At 39.1% G+C, this 15,249-nt stretch overlaps 1 protein-coding gene across 2 annotated transcripts; it reads right to left on the bottom strand.

Annotated features, from left to right (window-relative positions):
* Positions 1 to 1,374: 1,374 nt before the first annotated feature.
* qtrt2 (queuine tRNA-ribosyltransferase accessory subunit 2) lies at positions 1,375 to 15,192 on the bottom strand. 2 transcript variants are annotated; one of them, XM_068581252.1, is made up of 10 exons: positions 15,062 to 15,192; positions 14,561 to 14,783; positions 13,858 to 13,913; positions 10,882 to 10,958; positions 10,111 to 10,320; positions 8,854 to 9,053; positions 6,243 to 6,412; positions 4,328 to 4,414; positions 2,463 to 2,577; positions 1,375 to 2,326 (listed from the first exon to the last, which is right to left on the bottom strand). In XM_068581252.1, exons 2-10 carry the CDS (start codon positions 14,776 to 14,778, stop codon positions 2,056 to 2,058), a joined length of 1,404 nt encoding a protein of 467 aa, XP_068437353.1. In that variant the 5' UTR covers positions 14,779 to 14,783; positions 15,062 to 15,192; the 3' UTR covers positions 1,375 to 2,055. The 2 variants fall into 2 exon arrangements, with proteins under 2 accessions (XP_068437353.1, XP_068437352.1); XM_068581251.1 differs by lacking the exon at positions 4,328 to 4,414 and having other exon boundaries at positions 6,261 to 6,412.
* Positions 15,193 to 15,249: the final 57 nt, after the last annotated feature.

The raw sequence follows: 15,249 nt of genomic DNA, 5'->3' as shown, positions 1-15,249 counted from the left end.
ATAGAAAGAACTGGCATGAAGCTCTTAAGAATGTAAGCTCCGAGATAGAAATAAGTATTTCTTAAATGTTTGTATTTTTTCCTTTTTAGCTTTGCTTTCAGTTTATCCACTAATAAAAACACTTTTTCGACCTAATGTTCACTATAAAGATGTAAACTGGAAACAATTAAGATAATAGCATTGAATCATACTGCTGCAAACTTAAAAACATTTTTTTTTAAATTCCTCAATCTCTGTCTGCCAGTATTCTGCACTAATAAAGGTTTTAATATGAAATGTGAAAGGGATAGTCAGTCACAGGACAAATCTCGTGAGACTCATTTATGGAGGATTTTAATGCCTTTTCGTTCTTTTTTTATTTTACGGTCCACAAGTTTAATTTTCAGCTGCAACTGGCACATTTTTTTCAAATAAAAAGTTCTGATACTGTTCACGTATACCTGCTCGGCAGTAAGAGACTCGCTGGTGAACATAGTGGGACATGTAACAGCTAAAGATCCAGATAGTTTTCAGATATATCTCAAGACACCCATGCTAAGTCTGAATAAATAACCAGCTGGAATGCATTAATCAAGACCTATTAAGTTAATATTTTAATCAACCTTCTTAAAGAGCAGCTTCAAAGGGGCCTAAATAGTTCTATTAAGACTTAACCAAAGCATATTTACCAATAGATTAACTGAGCATGCTTTAATACAACTGTTTTTCAGCTACACAGGACACAAGGAAACAATATTTTTGCTGAACACCTCCACTGAGAGTTTCTGATTAAAATATCAATAGCCGTTATCCAGGAAAAGGAAGGCATTACCCATTCACTACGATACTGGATAATCTGGGGGATAGACTTCACAACCTTCTCCACACTAGCTTGTGTCTACAGCCTTAAACCTTAGAATAAACATAAGTCTAGAGGTCAGTGTTTAGGACTTATTTTCCCCACAGGCGCGAATAAACTGCTTTCTTGCCAAGCCAATTTTATGACTATATTTTTGAAGTATTTATGCACTTCGGCCAATTATTGATGACCTCAAATCCTCCAACCAACTACTATATAGTGCTCATTGGAGTCAAGGTCCGACCAAAATTCTCACTGCTGTACCATAAATCTGTCACACTTCTCTCTCTCCGTCTGTCCCCCAAAGACATCTGCACGGTATGGTAGTCAATTATTTCTCCTCACCTTCAAAAAGCCTCCCTCCATTGCTGCACAGGAGGCAGTAGAGAAGCATAACCATCCCTGATCTTTATCCTTTCTCAGCAGCGGGAATGGTGGAGCTGTCATCTTGAACCTTCAGTTAACCTCCCTGAAACTCACGAGAGACAACAACCACCACATCTGCATGTTGAGAGCAGCGCGCTTATTGTGACACAATTGATTCATACATGCTGGTTGTTCAGTAGGTTTGACAACAGCAAGAAGTCAAACTATGTGTGTGAGAAGCTCATCCAACTGAAACATTAATCATATTCATGAAGCACAAGACGCATGACAATTATTTCACCAAGACAGATTAATAAAGTATGAAATGACAAAAATTCTCAAGGACATCCTTTTACACCAAATATGTTTTAATGTATAACAGGAGAAAAGAAAGATCTATTTCAGCAATTTCTTCCTCTAATAACTGGCTCCCAAGTTGATGTCAAAAAGTCTAGAGGATATTAGTCACCTGCTATCCTGCAGTTAGACCACTAAAGGAAGCTCAAAGGGATTCAGTCATTGTCGATACACCCTCACATTTCCCTCTTTATGCAAAGTCCTCTTCACCTCCTATCCAGCTCCCTTCAGCCACCTCGCCTTGACTTCTCCTGGCTACCTGCTCTGATCAATACACAGGCTTAAGGAAGTCCCGACTGGTGTGAAACCAAGACACAAACCAAAGAAACACACATCAAATGGTCGTCTTTATATGCGTCGTTGTCTTTTCATCCTCCTCTTTTAAACGTGCTTCTGAGATATATGGAGGGTCTCAAGGTCTCTTGAGTACTAAGGCTTTGATTGAGTCAGACCAGTGATCCTTGAGAGGAAAAGCAGGATCAATCCGTCTCCTATCATTCTGATTTATCAGTATTAGTCAATTCTTTCGGTCTGCCGGCGCTCTCCCTAAGTACCCGTCTCTTAAGTACATCCAGTTTATCATTGGCCAGAGCTTCTCTCAGGGCGCCGAAGAAGGCATGATAATGGGCTGTGTTGTGGATCATGAGCAATACTCCAGCCAGCAGCTCATTGGTCACCAGCAGGTGGTGCAGGTACGCCCTCTGGTGGTTCTGACAGCAGTAACAGACACACCCCTCAACCAGCGGCCTGAAGTCATCTTTGTATCTGGATAGAAGTTCAAAGAAAGTTTAAGCAAGTAGAATTCATGAACAGGCACCCTAAATGTAAATCAAGTGTTCTCCATTCTGTAAGCATTGCGACTTTTTAAAGCCGTTGGGGTTTTATGACAGCCGCCACAAACCTCTGGTCTTTGAGATTGATCTCAAAGGATGTCATCCGCGACTGATCGTCAGGATGTAAATCACCATTCTGTTGTGTCTCTCCCGACGTTTCCCTCTCTTCCTCCGGCTCCAGCACTAGTAAAGCACACAAGCATCGCATTAATCCCAGCTCAACACAAACTATTCACACCATAATCTCATCCGATAGCAGAAAATACGTCCCTAACGTAGAAAACCTCAGCGCGCCATCGGCCCGTGTGCGAAAATATAACAGGAACACGGTCGCTTGACCCCTTTTAAACACTGCTGGGTTCGATATTCTCTCCGCTGTTAAAATATAATTACTTACTGCCTGTGTTCTGACAGCCGAGGCCTGTCTCACACAGAGCGCTGTTCACAGCAAGGTTACTTCACTTAATTTAATGAGAATAAAAAAGTAACCGGAGGTGATAAAGACCGTGTTTTATCCAGAGGGCTGTTGTTCATAGGAGGCTGTTCCACAGTTACAGACACAAGGGGTATGAAGAAGATGAAAAAGGATGAAAACAGTTCATAACAATGTCGAAGATAAAAGAAAGTTTAAAAAGGTAACAAGAGAGCAAAATGGGTTTAGTGCAAACTGAAGCGGAGAGCAACAAAGTGTATAAACGGAGCATAAAATGGAATTTAGCTTGAGGACGTGGTGATAAGAGAATACCAGGGAAAAAATGAGGCTTGACCAAAGCTGATAAGATGTGAAGCATGGAGCACTAACTTGTGCTGAAGAGCACTTCTGTACTTCAAAAGCATTGAGCAGAACAGCTTCACCAAACAGAAGCAGACAGGTGGAAACCTTGATATTTGGCATGCATGAACTCAATATTTTGACGTTTAAAAGGCTGCAAAGAAAACACCAACAAAGATAATGTGTTCTTCATCGTCACACTTCCTTTCCTTTTGGTCAATTCAGCTCGTTTCATGAATTAGTCTTTAGTTAGATGCAATGAAATATGTCATTGAAAAGTTAGTTCAGTCTCTTGACAGTATATTAGAAGTGAACGTCGTCACCATGAGATTCCCCACTGGTTTGTGGACTACCGTTTAAAGTCATAAGTTGCCATCTTGTGTTTTTGGAACCAGAAATAACAAGGGAACGCTGAATAATCGCTATCTGAGCAAACAAAATGTTATAATAGATATTCATGAACGGAAAGCACACTGTGAAAGGGTTAAAGTTCTAAGACGTTAACGCGGGCAACTATTAGACCGGACAACGTTGTGGTAGCAACCTGTCAATCAAAAAGGTAGCCCCGCCCCAAAAGCTGCTTTATGGTCTTTTTTACTCTCAATTTAACTACAATTTACTGAAAGACCGTCACGTTTTATTGAAGACTTCAAACTAACGATTGAGTGAAACTCATGTTTACTGATGTAAATCAAGGGAATAGGAATTTTTTTATATTCTATACAGACCTTTTTTGCAAACTAGCTTAACAAAATCAAATCATATAAACTTCACAGGAGTCAAAGGCTACAGAGATGGCAGTTACTGCCTCTCTGGTAAGTTAGGTTAGCAGGACTAATGTTTGTTCCTCCTGAAATTACACATTTCTAATAAACAGATTTTAGTCCTAAATCAATCTCAAATTTGACCAAATTTGTACTGGAACCTTTTGCCTTTTTAGGGCAGAATATGTGGAGGTGTACTTGGGGGATAAAAGTAAGATCCGATGATGAAAACATGAAGTGTAAAACTTCATGATCGGGTGGGAAGGACATAAAATGGCATTTGGTCTGCAGTGTCAAAAAGGGTCTTCACTGGAAAGTTCCCCCCTACAGGAATTTGTAATTGGGCGAGAGGGGAATTAGAATTTCTCTCCAGGTTTGACACCATCCCTGCTCTCACCTCCACTGAACTCCATTACACTCCCTGTGCAGTATCGATTCATGCTGTCTGACACGAGATGCTGCCAGATAGCAAACTTTACTCCAGCTGTCGAGTTTTACGCTACTTTTTAATGAAGCACAAAGTCTCCAGCAGGCCATTTCCCGAAGCTCTTTGCATAACGAGTCTTTAGCTTTTCACTTGGGACAACAATATGAATGAAAGGGCTGGACTTACTGGTTACATTAGCAGCTATCTAATGCACCATTGATTTAATTCCACCAGCTGAATTTCTTTCTACCTAATTACTTCAACTGACCTGCGGCTAGAAAACAAACGTGTGCACACCTACACACACCATTAACATATAGCTCTAATTTTTAAGCAAAATAAATCTATAATCTGCATGGATATTCACATGAACACACTTCTTTCCTATTCATTATGTGAAAACTGTAGCTCTTGTTAAAAGCTGATTAATGGCTGTCCATCTATTGAAGACACTCTGCAAAGTCTGTACTACGAATCTTTTTTAAGTGCGGGTGAAAGTGGTGCAATTAGAGAAAATTCCCGATTCAGCCTTTTTGCCCTTTATGTTTGTATCAGCGCCACATCTCCAAGCATTCACTCAGCATCATAGCCTCCTCTTAGAGAAATTGACAAAAGCCTGCTTGGCTTATTTTTGGGTATATCTAATCATCTCTGTACAAGGGATGGGCAATATAGAAAAATATTATTGTAATTGTTTTTTCCTTATCTTCTGTATTGTTGACTATACACGTAATAAATAATTGTATGGAATGATCAACACAGCATTAGATAGTCAATATGTAAACTGCTCTTCCATGTAGGTTAGGCTTGTGTGCAGTGATTAAATAATATGAATTATTGTGAAAAAAAAAACTAATTTGTTTAGCCATTGAAATGTAAAAAGCTTCAACCACAGTAAAATATTGAGAAGGTCAAACCTGATAAACATGTATACAATCTGAAAAAGTAAAAACAACTAAGCACTGCAGAACAACAAGCCTGAATATATTTATACGTATAAAAAAAGAATGTGAAAATTACTAGGTTTTACGTCGCAGCATTCCAACGTGTAGCAATTAAAAAACTAACTTGTTTTATTGAGCTTTTAAATAAAAAAAAATACTTTCTATTCTTTTGCAATTTCCATTTGAATTTGATGAATTGTTCCAGCCAACTCTAAACTATCAATAAAAGTAGTGCCTCTTCTGACACCCAAACTTCCTTGCTCAGATAAATAAATATGTAAAAATATTCCCTTGTTGTTTCTTTTATATCTTTTTCATGCACAGGAATGATGTTTCCTAAACTATCATGATAGAAATCATATTTTCTACTACAAGCTCATTTCATTGAGGTTTCATTCAAATCCAAATGCGTCTAGTTAGAGAGGCCACCTACCCAAGCTGCCTGATTACATTGTGACATGTCAGTTTGCTCAAGGCAGATGTCGCAAGCTCGTGAAGAGATTGCCGAGAGCCTGATTCCTATCCCAACAACACAACAGGTAGATCTTAATGCAATGTAACAATCATTCAAAAGAAAAGCAGCATGTGTAGCCATTCAGTGTACCTTGAGTAGCTTGCCAAGCCAACGCGAGTTAATGATGCGCTGACATACTCAAAGGTAAATCAGGGTAATGAGTATCACAATTACTCGACATTGAACCCCGACTTGTGGGTTTATTATCTGTAGCCAAAGCTGCACTATGATTGGCCGTTCTGCATTTGAGTTTGGGACTAAGCAAAGGGTCAATAACAAGATAATTATCTGTCAATGCACCACAACTGCCAATTAAGTTAAATATTATTTCATTACTTCGGGTTAGCTGTGTCAGATGTATTGAATTACCCTCCAAATGCTGTAAATTAAAAACTAAACTGTTCTTCGACACCACAGTTCACCACACGTGCATCGGGTGCTCTACCTGCGAGCTCCGGGTCCGGGGAGATGTCGAAGCCGAAGCAAAGAGCACAGCCTCGTTCCGTCACTTGGAAGGGGAAGAAACTCTCGAACAGGTCCACACCGGCATCCACACACGCCAGCACCTCATCCGGTCGTCCTACACCCTGCAGCAGTCTGAGAGTCACGCACACACAGCAGCAAACAGAGTCAAAAATTAAATAATTCATAATGCCAAATCACAGCATGGACCTTTTGATTATGTTCCCTCTTGATGTATTGATGAGGGATTTTGTATCATTTTTATCAATGCTTGATGTGCCCGAATGTGTTACATACAACACCAAATCTGTGTAAGAAATTCAGCAAAAACTTCTGAGACATCATTAATGAATACAATTGTATCTATGTTTTATGACTAAAACAATTTGACATACAAAGCTGCATCTCAAATTAGATGCTGTATAAAACTTATATATGAGGCAAAAATTTCGTTAAACTGCTATTTCCCCTAAAAAATCTGCTGTCTCCGCTAAAGAAAAGACAAACATGTGTCTCTGTGGGTCTCTAAGGGTTAATGTTACCCACACAAGCTTCTACAACATATTGCCCTTTAACAACATGTGCACCCTTGTGTGGTTGTGCTTGTCATGGGCTTTCAGTTAACTGGCTCGCACTGACTCCCTGCCTGCAGGCACCAAGGTCAAGCCCAATTTAGCATTTGATAATGACTATATTCCACTCTCCAGCAGGAAGCAACATCTACACAATCACAACAACCAGCAACCAAGGCACCTGTTCACAAGCAAATGTCACAGCCTGAGCTCCTCAATCACCTCTGTGAGAGCACTCACGTGAGACCATCTCCAGGGAAAAGCCTCTTAAAGATGACAGGCTTATGTAGCTTGGAATACCAGCAACATCTGGTAAAGGTTTGGCCTTTAACAAGTAATGTACTCTGAGTGTAGTCAGTCTGGTGAGAGATATTCATGCTGTTTTTTTATATCTACAGAAGCCTTTTATCATTTACAATTATGCAATATTCCTTCCACAGTATTAAATATGGGTTAGATCATCTTTCTAGTTCATCGTGTGTATATATGTGGGTTTCAATCTTAATAAAAGATTATATTTAGGGCTACAACTAAGATACATTTTCATTAAATTAATGAGTCAATTAACTTTAGAAGTACTAGATTAGTTATTTATATAAGATGATAGTGAAGAGTCGATCACAAGCTTCCAAAGCACAAGGCGACGGTCCCAATGACATTTAATTTGTAATTATTTTCAACAAAGAGAAGCAGCAAATCCTCACATTGAAGAAACCAGAACTGGATGATATGGCCAAAATCTTTAATCCCAATATAGGTTCTTTTTATACCTCAATAATGAAATATATATATATATATATATATATATATATATATATATATATATATATATATATATATATATATATATATATATATCGCATGTTTTCTGTGTCTACTCAAAAAAGCCACATGCTATTTTTACAATCTTTGTATGAAAAAATAAAAATGTTTTAACATTACATTAATGTGTGTAGACAAGTTTTGAACTCAATGGGAGACTATATCCTGTTCTTTTGGCTGTCAGTTATGTGACATTATGTGATATTAATCATGTCCCGACCACAATTTGAACCTCCTAACGTGTCGCTTTAGTGTCACTTATTGAAAAATCTACGATTTTTTTGTTTGAGCTATAATTTCAACTAGAGTGTTGTACATTTAAAAATGAATGTCAGCAAATTAAAAATGTCTAGAGAACAGAGAACTAAAGACGGACAGCAGCTAAGTGGATAAAGACTAAATGGCACTGGCACTATTCTATAGGAGTGAGCTGAGATAATGACTCCTGTGGGAGGCACGTCAGAGCTGCTGGGTTTTCACTTGTAATCAATCAAGCAGGTTCATTTAATGATTGAGCAGAATCCTCCAACTGGGCCCACTCAGGCATGAAATCACACTACACTGCTGCACTGGTTTGTAAAGGTACTAAAAACTAAGAGGATAAACATTCATCACAATTGTTTTCATTTTTGTATCAGTTGCAATGAATTAATGAATTTCAGGGTTGGCAAATGATTTATCATTTTGGTAATACAAATATTGAGTATGTCATTGTTCAAGGTTACCAAATATAAAGAGTTGGCTGCTCTCTTTCAGTTTATATTACTAATTAGATCTCAAACAATTAGGCAATTAATAGATTCCTTGACCAACATAAAATGAATTAGCATCATTTATTTCAAAAAACTACAAACCTTCTCTGGTTTCAGTTCCTCCAATATGAGGATTTGCTGCTATTTTGGTTCAATATATTTGTAAATTGAAGATATTAAGTTGTTAGACTTTGGTTGGACAAAACATGTCAGTTGAAGATGTCACTTTGGACATTTTTACTATTAACCAATGTTATAAAACGTGCGATCAAGCAAGAAAATGAACACGTTTAAGCCTTTTGTAGAGTAAATGATTAATCAAAATCAACACTTTCATTAATGATGAAAATCAACACGGATGTTTTTTTTGGTTTATGTCTTCTACAACAACTCAAATGAATAAACATTTATTCCACAGCCACAAGCTGACCTGGGTTTGTCCTCAGGCAGCTCCTTGGTCACAGCAGTGATGAGCTGGGTCCTCAGGGCCTGGTCCATGGAGCCCGTCTGGAGGCCGTCCAGGCAGAATCCGGCCACTGGCCTCTTGGCCGTCTCCCTGCCTGAGCGCACCCTCTCTTCCAGGATGTCTCCTCCCTCCACCACCCCGAACACCTCGACTCCCTCCAACTCCTGAAAATGACAGTTAGGTGATTAAACAGCTGACAGACAGACTCTCTGAAAGACAGTAATAAGAGCAAGAAAATGAAAAGAAAAAATGCAGAATGAAAGATGTCCTTTTTCTAACCACACGTGCTGCAGGGACATGGCGACATGTACCTCAAGTGCAAAAGAAAATATCTTTGATTCTTGGCATAGCCAATCTGGGTTTTGATGACTCAACATGAAGCCAAGTGCACATCATGGGGAGGAAAGATGCTGTGGGGGGTGAGGTGTGGCTCTGAGTAGCAATCAAGCAGCTCGCTCACTACACCGCTGATGTCAAGAATTACCTGTACGACGCCGTCAGCCGTTTGGCTTGCAGCTCAATATCGTTCTACACTCAAACATTTTTTTGTGCCAAGGGAAATCCGGTTTTCATTCAGTCAAGAAAATACACAGAAGAGCACATCTTCAAGATATACAGGCCTTGAAATGTCCACACAATGTAAAACCGTGTATGAAAGACACACTTTTTCACTTTTACTGCAAGCCAAAAAAGAAAAATGCAATAAACAATTTCCAATGAATCAAGCTACAGATCGTCTCGGACTAAATACAGTTAAAAATATATATAATCTCCTTTGAAGCACAACTAAGTTAAGATGTCATATACCATCTCCTACACCTTCATATGTAGATCAGCTTTGTTCTCTTTATCATGAACTGATATAGCAGTTCACTGCTTTTCAGAGAAAGAGGAAAACTTGATGCCATTATTCATGCTTGAGGCTCAGCCTGTACACACCTACTGATAATGCATATACCCATTAATGTAATCTCAGTGTGTTTCCAACCGCAGCACAGCAACACCTGCGACGACAAAAGCACCAAACAATCAATCCTTGCCTTCTGCGCTCGTGTGGCGCGTGACTGATTCACAAATGTAATAGAGCGGTGATGTAATTTTTTTTTTAGACTGCTGTGTGTGTGTGTGTGTGTGTGTGTGTGTGTGTGTGTGTGTGTGTGTGTGTGTGTGTGTGTGTGTGTGTGTGTGTGTGTGTGTGTGTGTGTGTGTACACGTGCGTACCTGTGATTGTTGGTGAACCAACAGACACTCATCCAAGTGGGCGAGAGTTCGATCCACTGACTTTCGAACCCTTTTGCGGGACGTGTTGTTCTGCCACGTCTCTCCATCGGCCATGCTCTGGTACCAGTCTGGCTGCACGGTCTTCTGGAGAGCCATGAACTTGGCCACTGTCAGCTCTATCCGCCCACCGCTGCCCCACACTGACACTGTCTGAAAACAACCCCCAGAAATATAAAACAAAGATGCTTGAGATGAAAAAGTAAACGCTTTTCTGATGTAATTCTCTTCAAACAGTTTCCTTGCAAAGAGCTGGATAAGAAAATGAATAACAATTGTACAGCAGCAAGGACCAGAAATCACAATGATAATCCAGTTTATTAAATGGATTTGCTTGGTTTATTTGGTGTAAGAAACAAAAAAAAGTTGAATAGAAAGTTACAATCTTTTTTTTTATTACAATTTAAAGATTTTAAATAAAAAAATATGTATCATGTAACTGTTGAAAAAGGAAAGAGAAAGGTAAGAATGAGCTAAATGTAGTCACGGTTCTCAGTATTAAGAATAAATAGAATATACAATGTGCAGAGATAATAGTCTGAAAATGTGAGTATACAGGCTACAGCCACATGTTTAGCAAACCGATATGAGAGTAGTATTGATCTCCTCATCTTCTTCTCCTCCTCCTCTTCCTCCTCATCTCTCTGCACAAAAAGGAAGAAGCGCATTTCCCAAAACGTAGACCTGGTCCTTTAAGCAGAAGCTTTTTCTCACCTTGTTAGTGGTGTGACCCGTTGGGCAGGATGTCGCCGGGTCGTGAAGGGAGCAGTACAACACAGTATCATGAAGACCTGCACAAAACAAAAATCAATGCAAAAATTGAGACAAAGTCTGCAAAGGCAGAGCACGAAGCGGGTTGACAGAGTGGGACGCTTCATTACTGCATGTTAATGTGATGAGGAGTCAGGAGAGAGGAATGAGGTGTGGCCTTATCAGCAAACACAGCTGCAGCAGAGGATCAAAAGGTGAGAAAACAAATGGCTTCATCGCAGCAAATGCTGTTATTATTTCTAATTATTCAATCACTGCTATTCCTTTCTGAGACTTCAGAGACAGCATCGTCGTAATCCCCTGACAGTTTAAAACAAGTGATTACATTTCTAATTTGTTTGCTCGAGGCAAAGTACCAAGGCTACTGTTATACAGCAAAGCTGAATGAGGTCACTGTTCTGGGGCATTTATTAAGATTACTCAGAACGGCAACACTTTTTGGTCAGGCTCAAAGAGCTAATCAGCTTTTCAATATGGAACTCAACATATTATATATTTAGAAGCAATTTGCTCCAGTCTTTCCAATCCATCCTCTGGAAATAATGTTAACACACTCCAACCTCTTCAGAGACAATTTGCGCATGGTTCATGGTTGACATTTACGTCACATACATCAACTAGTCACACCATTACAGGATTTTGAGCCTGGCGGAGGTTCTTCTGATGGGGTTATTTAAAATATGATTAGGGTTGCAGAGGGTTAAAGGTCAATTCTTAATAGTTCAACAAACAGTCCCTTTTCTCCTCTGTAGCCTCCTAATATTTGACATGGAGGTGATTTTACTTGTTGTTTTGACACTGTGAGAGACAAACATGTTTTTAATGATTACCAAAGCTACTTCAGTCAAGAGACAGAAACACAGCACAGTTCAAATGCCATGCTATTTCAGCAGAGACATACGGGCTGATTTATTAAAGGGCAGCGGGGGAAAAACCTTGAGAAAGATCTTAAAGGCTCTTTGAAAGATACAGATCCTAATCCAATAATATATTTTCTTACTTAAATACATAAAAAAAAGCTGACAAAAACGCTGTACAAGGTCAAACCCAGTAGCTCTTGGGGAGCTTTCAATTGTATCACGCTCACTTTATGGATTTTTCATCCATATTGGCTTTAATCTAAAGTTGACTGACTGGAAAAGAAGAGACTGTTGTTTTCAAGGCCGAGAAGGAACTTCAAATGTCAACATAAAAAGGTGTTCATTAACTTTTTTGTTATTAACATGCTTTGCTTACAATAAGCTTAAGATAAGCGGCTACTACAGTAACCTGTGAGAGTTGATGTAGTAGGTCCTGGAGACAAAACCCCATACGTGGTTCGTACTTTGCCAGGTGTATTTCTGTGTTTGTGGAAAGATTTTGTCACCTCAATAGCATCACGAACGTACAACATGACGTCACAAAACTTCTATACAACCGTGTAGTTAAGATCAAAATCAAAGCTGAGATCAAGGATGCGTGTGGTGCACTGTATCGGGCTGGGAAGGAAGAGGGGGAATTACCCTTCCAGTTAACGCCACTGGTCCGATTTGGTATCGCGGCTGGCGTGTGATCCCATTCAAACACAGGTCCGATATTTTCACCAGTATAGCGTATCAGATCTGCACATTACTAAAACCTGTCCATAGCAGGTTGCAGTTGACTGCCTTTAACAGCACAAACTAAAACAATTCCAACTATTTTAATTAAATGCAACAAAAAGTTGAAAACAGTGCTGCATATATTTTTGGATGCCTGTTCAATATTATGGTGCTTTTATTAGGTGTCTGTAAATAAAGCTCTAATCCAGGGGTGTCCAAACTACTGTCTGTGGGCCAACTGCGGCCCACAACCCATTTTTTATTGGCCCACAGCAAATTCTAAAAATATAATTGACAACCAAATGGCAGCTAGCCTGCAACTCAACAATTGTATTGTTGCCATCCGAACAAAAACTACAAGGTCGCTCAGCTAACAGCACAACATGGGGAAAGCTTGTCAGACAGAGACTTTATAAGACAAAGCCTCACTAAAGTCGCAGGAGTAATGTGTCCGGAAAAGATGCTGGAATTCAATGTGAGCCAGTCCAGAAACACAAAGACTTGTCAGCTAACTTAAAGCATCAGTTGTCAGATAAAGCTTGTGCTTTAGATTTGCACTCAATTGCGTGTGATGAGAGCTCAGACAGCGTTCAGCTGTTAATTATTTTGCCGGGAGTTGACTGTAACTTTTGCATTACAAAGGAGCTGCTGATAAAGGGAAGTCTTCCTATACCTGACTTCTTCCAAGGCTTGGAAAAGGCCAAGTTTCCTCTGATGCAATGCCACGCTAAACAAATTAGTGTTTTCGGCTCAACATATACATGTGAGCAAACATTTTCTCTGTTAAGTCTAAACAAAAGCTGACAGAGAACCAAATTGACCGACAGTCACGTCTTTGATGTTCTTCGCATCTCAACCACCAAACTTACTCCTGACCTGCCAGCATCCTTCAGTTAAAAAGCACATGTGAGTTAAAATATATACATATATATACATATATATATATATACATATACATATACATATATATATACATATACATATATATATATACATATATATATACATATATATATACATATACATATATATATATACATATATATATACATATATATATATATATACATATATATATACATATACATATACATATATATATACATATATATATACATATACATATACATATACATATATATATACATATATATACACATATATATACATACAGTAAAAAAAAGTTTAGACAACCCTGCTCTACTACATCAATATAAATATGTTTAATCAATGCTGTTTGTTCTGCTTGAACTTCCCAACGCATCAGCTTCGCTCTTCTCCAGATTACTTTCTGGGACACAAGTGGCAGAAGAACAAATATGTGATTGATTAAAAGTACCTGCAAACTTCTTGACTCCATCCTTGAACTCCTCCAATACTTCCCGATGCTCTGCTCTTGAGGAAGGACAAAAAAAAGAGTTGGATATTGGAGAGAGTTGTGTTTGTTTATGTTTATTTTACGATTATTTCATTTAAGAAGCGAAAATGCACATTAATTAACATAAGCATGTATATGGGTCAGATTTAGTTGTGCAAGCAAATTTTTCATCTGGAATCTCTGGCCATACACATGGACATAGCAGAGGTCAGCATGACCAAGGCTGCATTTTAAGTTTACTTTACAAATGTAAGGATATGTTTTTATAGCAGTTTGAATAATGGAAATTGTGACATTATGAATATCATTATGTCAATGAAGCTGACCTTGAAGTCACTTTTCTCCAAAACTGTACAGTAAAATCTCATGGCCATGTACATATGCATGGCAGAGGTCAGCATGAAGGAGGCTGCATTGTAAGTTTACTTTACAAATGTAGAGATCTGTTTTTATTGCAGTTTGAATATTGGAAATTGTGACATTATAAATATCACTCGGCGGATGTGGGCTCACTTGACCGCAGTCAAATGGTATCACGTTCAAGTCATTGGAAAACATATTTAGTTAGATAGCCTGCTTATACAATTTTTACTGGTAGTAATGTGGTCCTACCTGTAGTTAAGACAGTAACTTATGGTATGGTGTGTGATGAGTGTGAGCTTACATATTGGAAAGGGTGACTTGAATGACAGAGGGGAGGTTGCTCAGGGTGTGCAGTGTTTCCTGGGTGAGGTGGGGCACTGTGCCCAGGTGTGTGTGCAGAAGACATCCCGGGACTTCCAGAGAGTGCTGCCCCGTCTTGCCAAGCTCCTTCAGGACTCCTAGCCGACCTCTTCCCTGAACTACACGGGACAGCTCCAGCTTCATCCTGCTGCCAGCCATGCGAGCTAAAGAGATTCACAGAATTACACTTAATTCACGTGCAATTTCTAAACCACAACGAGTTGGAACGACAGTACTACCAGTTAGCAAAACACACGCAAGGTACCGTAGCCACTTAGCTAACCAGCCTAATCACATCCACGTGTTGTGAAAGCTGTCGGTGAGTTGAGATGTTTAACGTGAATGCTTCTTTATTACTGACGTTCAAAAAACGCGCGCATTTGCAGTTGTGCTGGTTTTAATTAAATACGTGTTTAATTAAGGGCATCTTTCACTCACTCACCTATAAATTTCACTGTCTGACAGGAAGTACAGAAGAAGCTGGGCTAATACGTACTCTACGAAGACCCGCCCTACTCTGTCTCTGATTGGTTAGTACTTGTTGCCTCCGTTGATTGGATTAGTGAGAATCAGAATAAACCAATCAGAGGCAGAAAATACATGAACTACCAGTCGTCGAAATATGACGTC

The sequence above is a fragment of the Clinocottus analis genome, unplaced genomic scaffold (assembly GCF_023055335.1).
Source record: "Clinocottus analis isolate CAN_PGR_092001 unplaced genomic scaffold, fCliAna1.0.p SCAF_18, whole genome shotgun sequence".
Lineage (NCBI taxonomy): Eukaryota > Metazoa > Chordata > Actinopteri > Perciformes > Cottidae > Clinocottus > Clinocottus analis.
The sequence above is the reverse complement of the archived record's forward strand: the minus strand, read 5'-3'. Positions and strand labels throughout refer to the sequence as shown.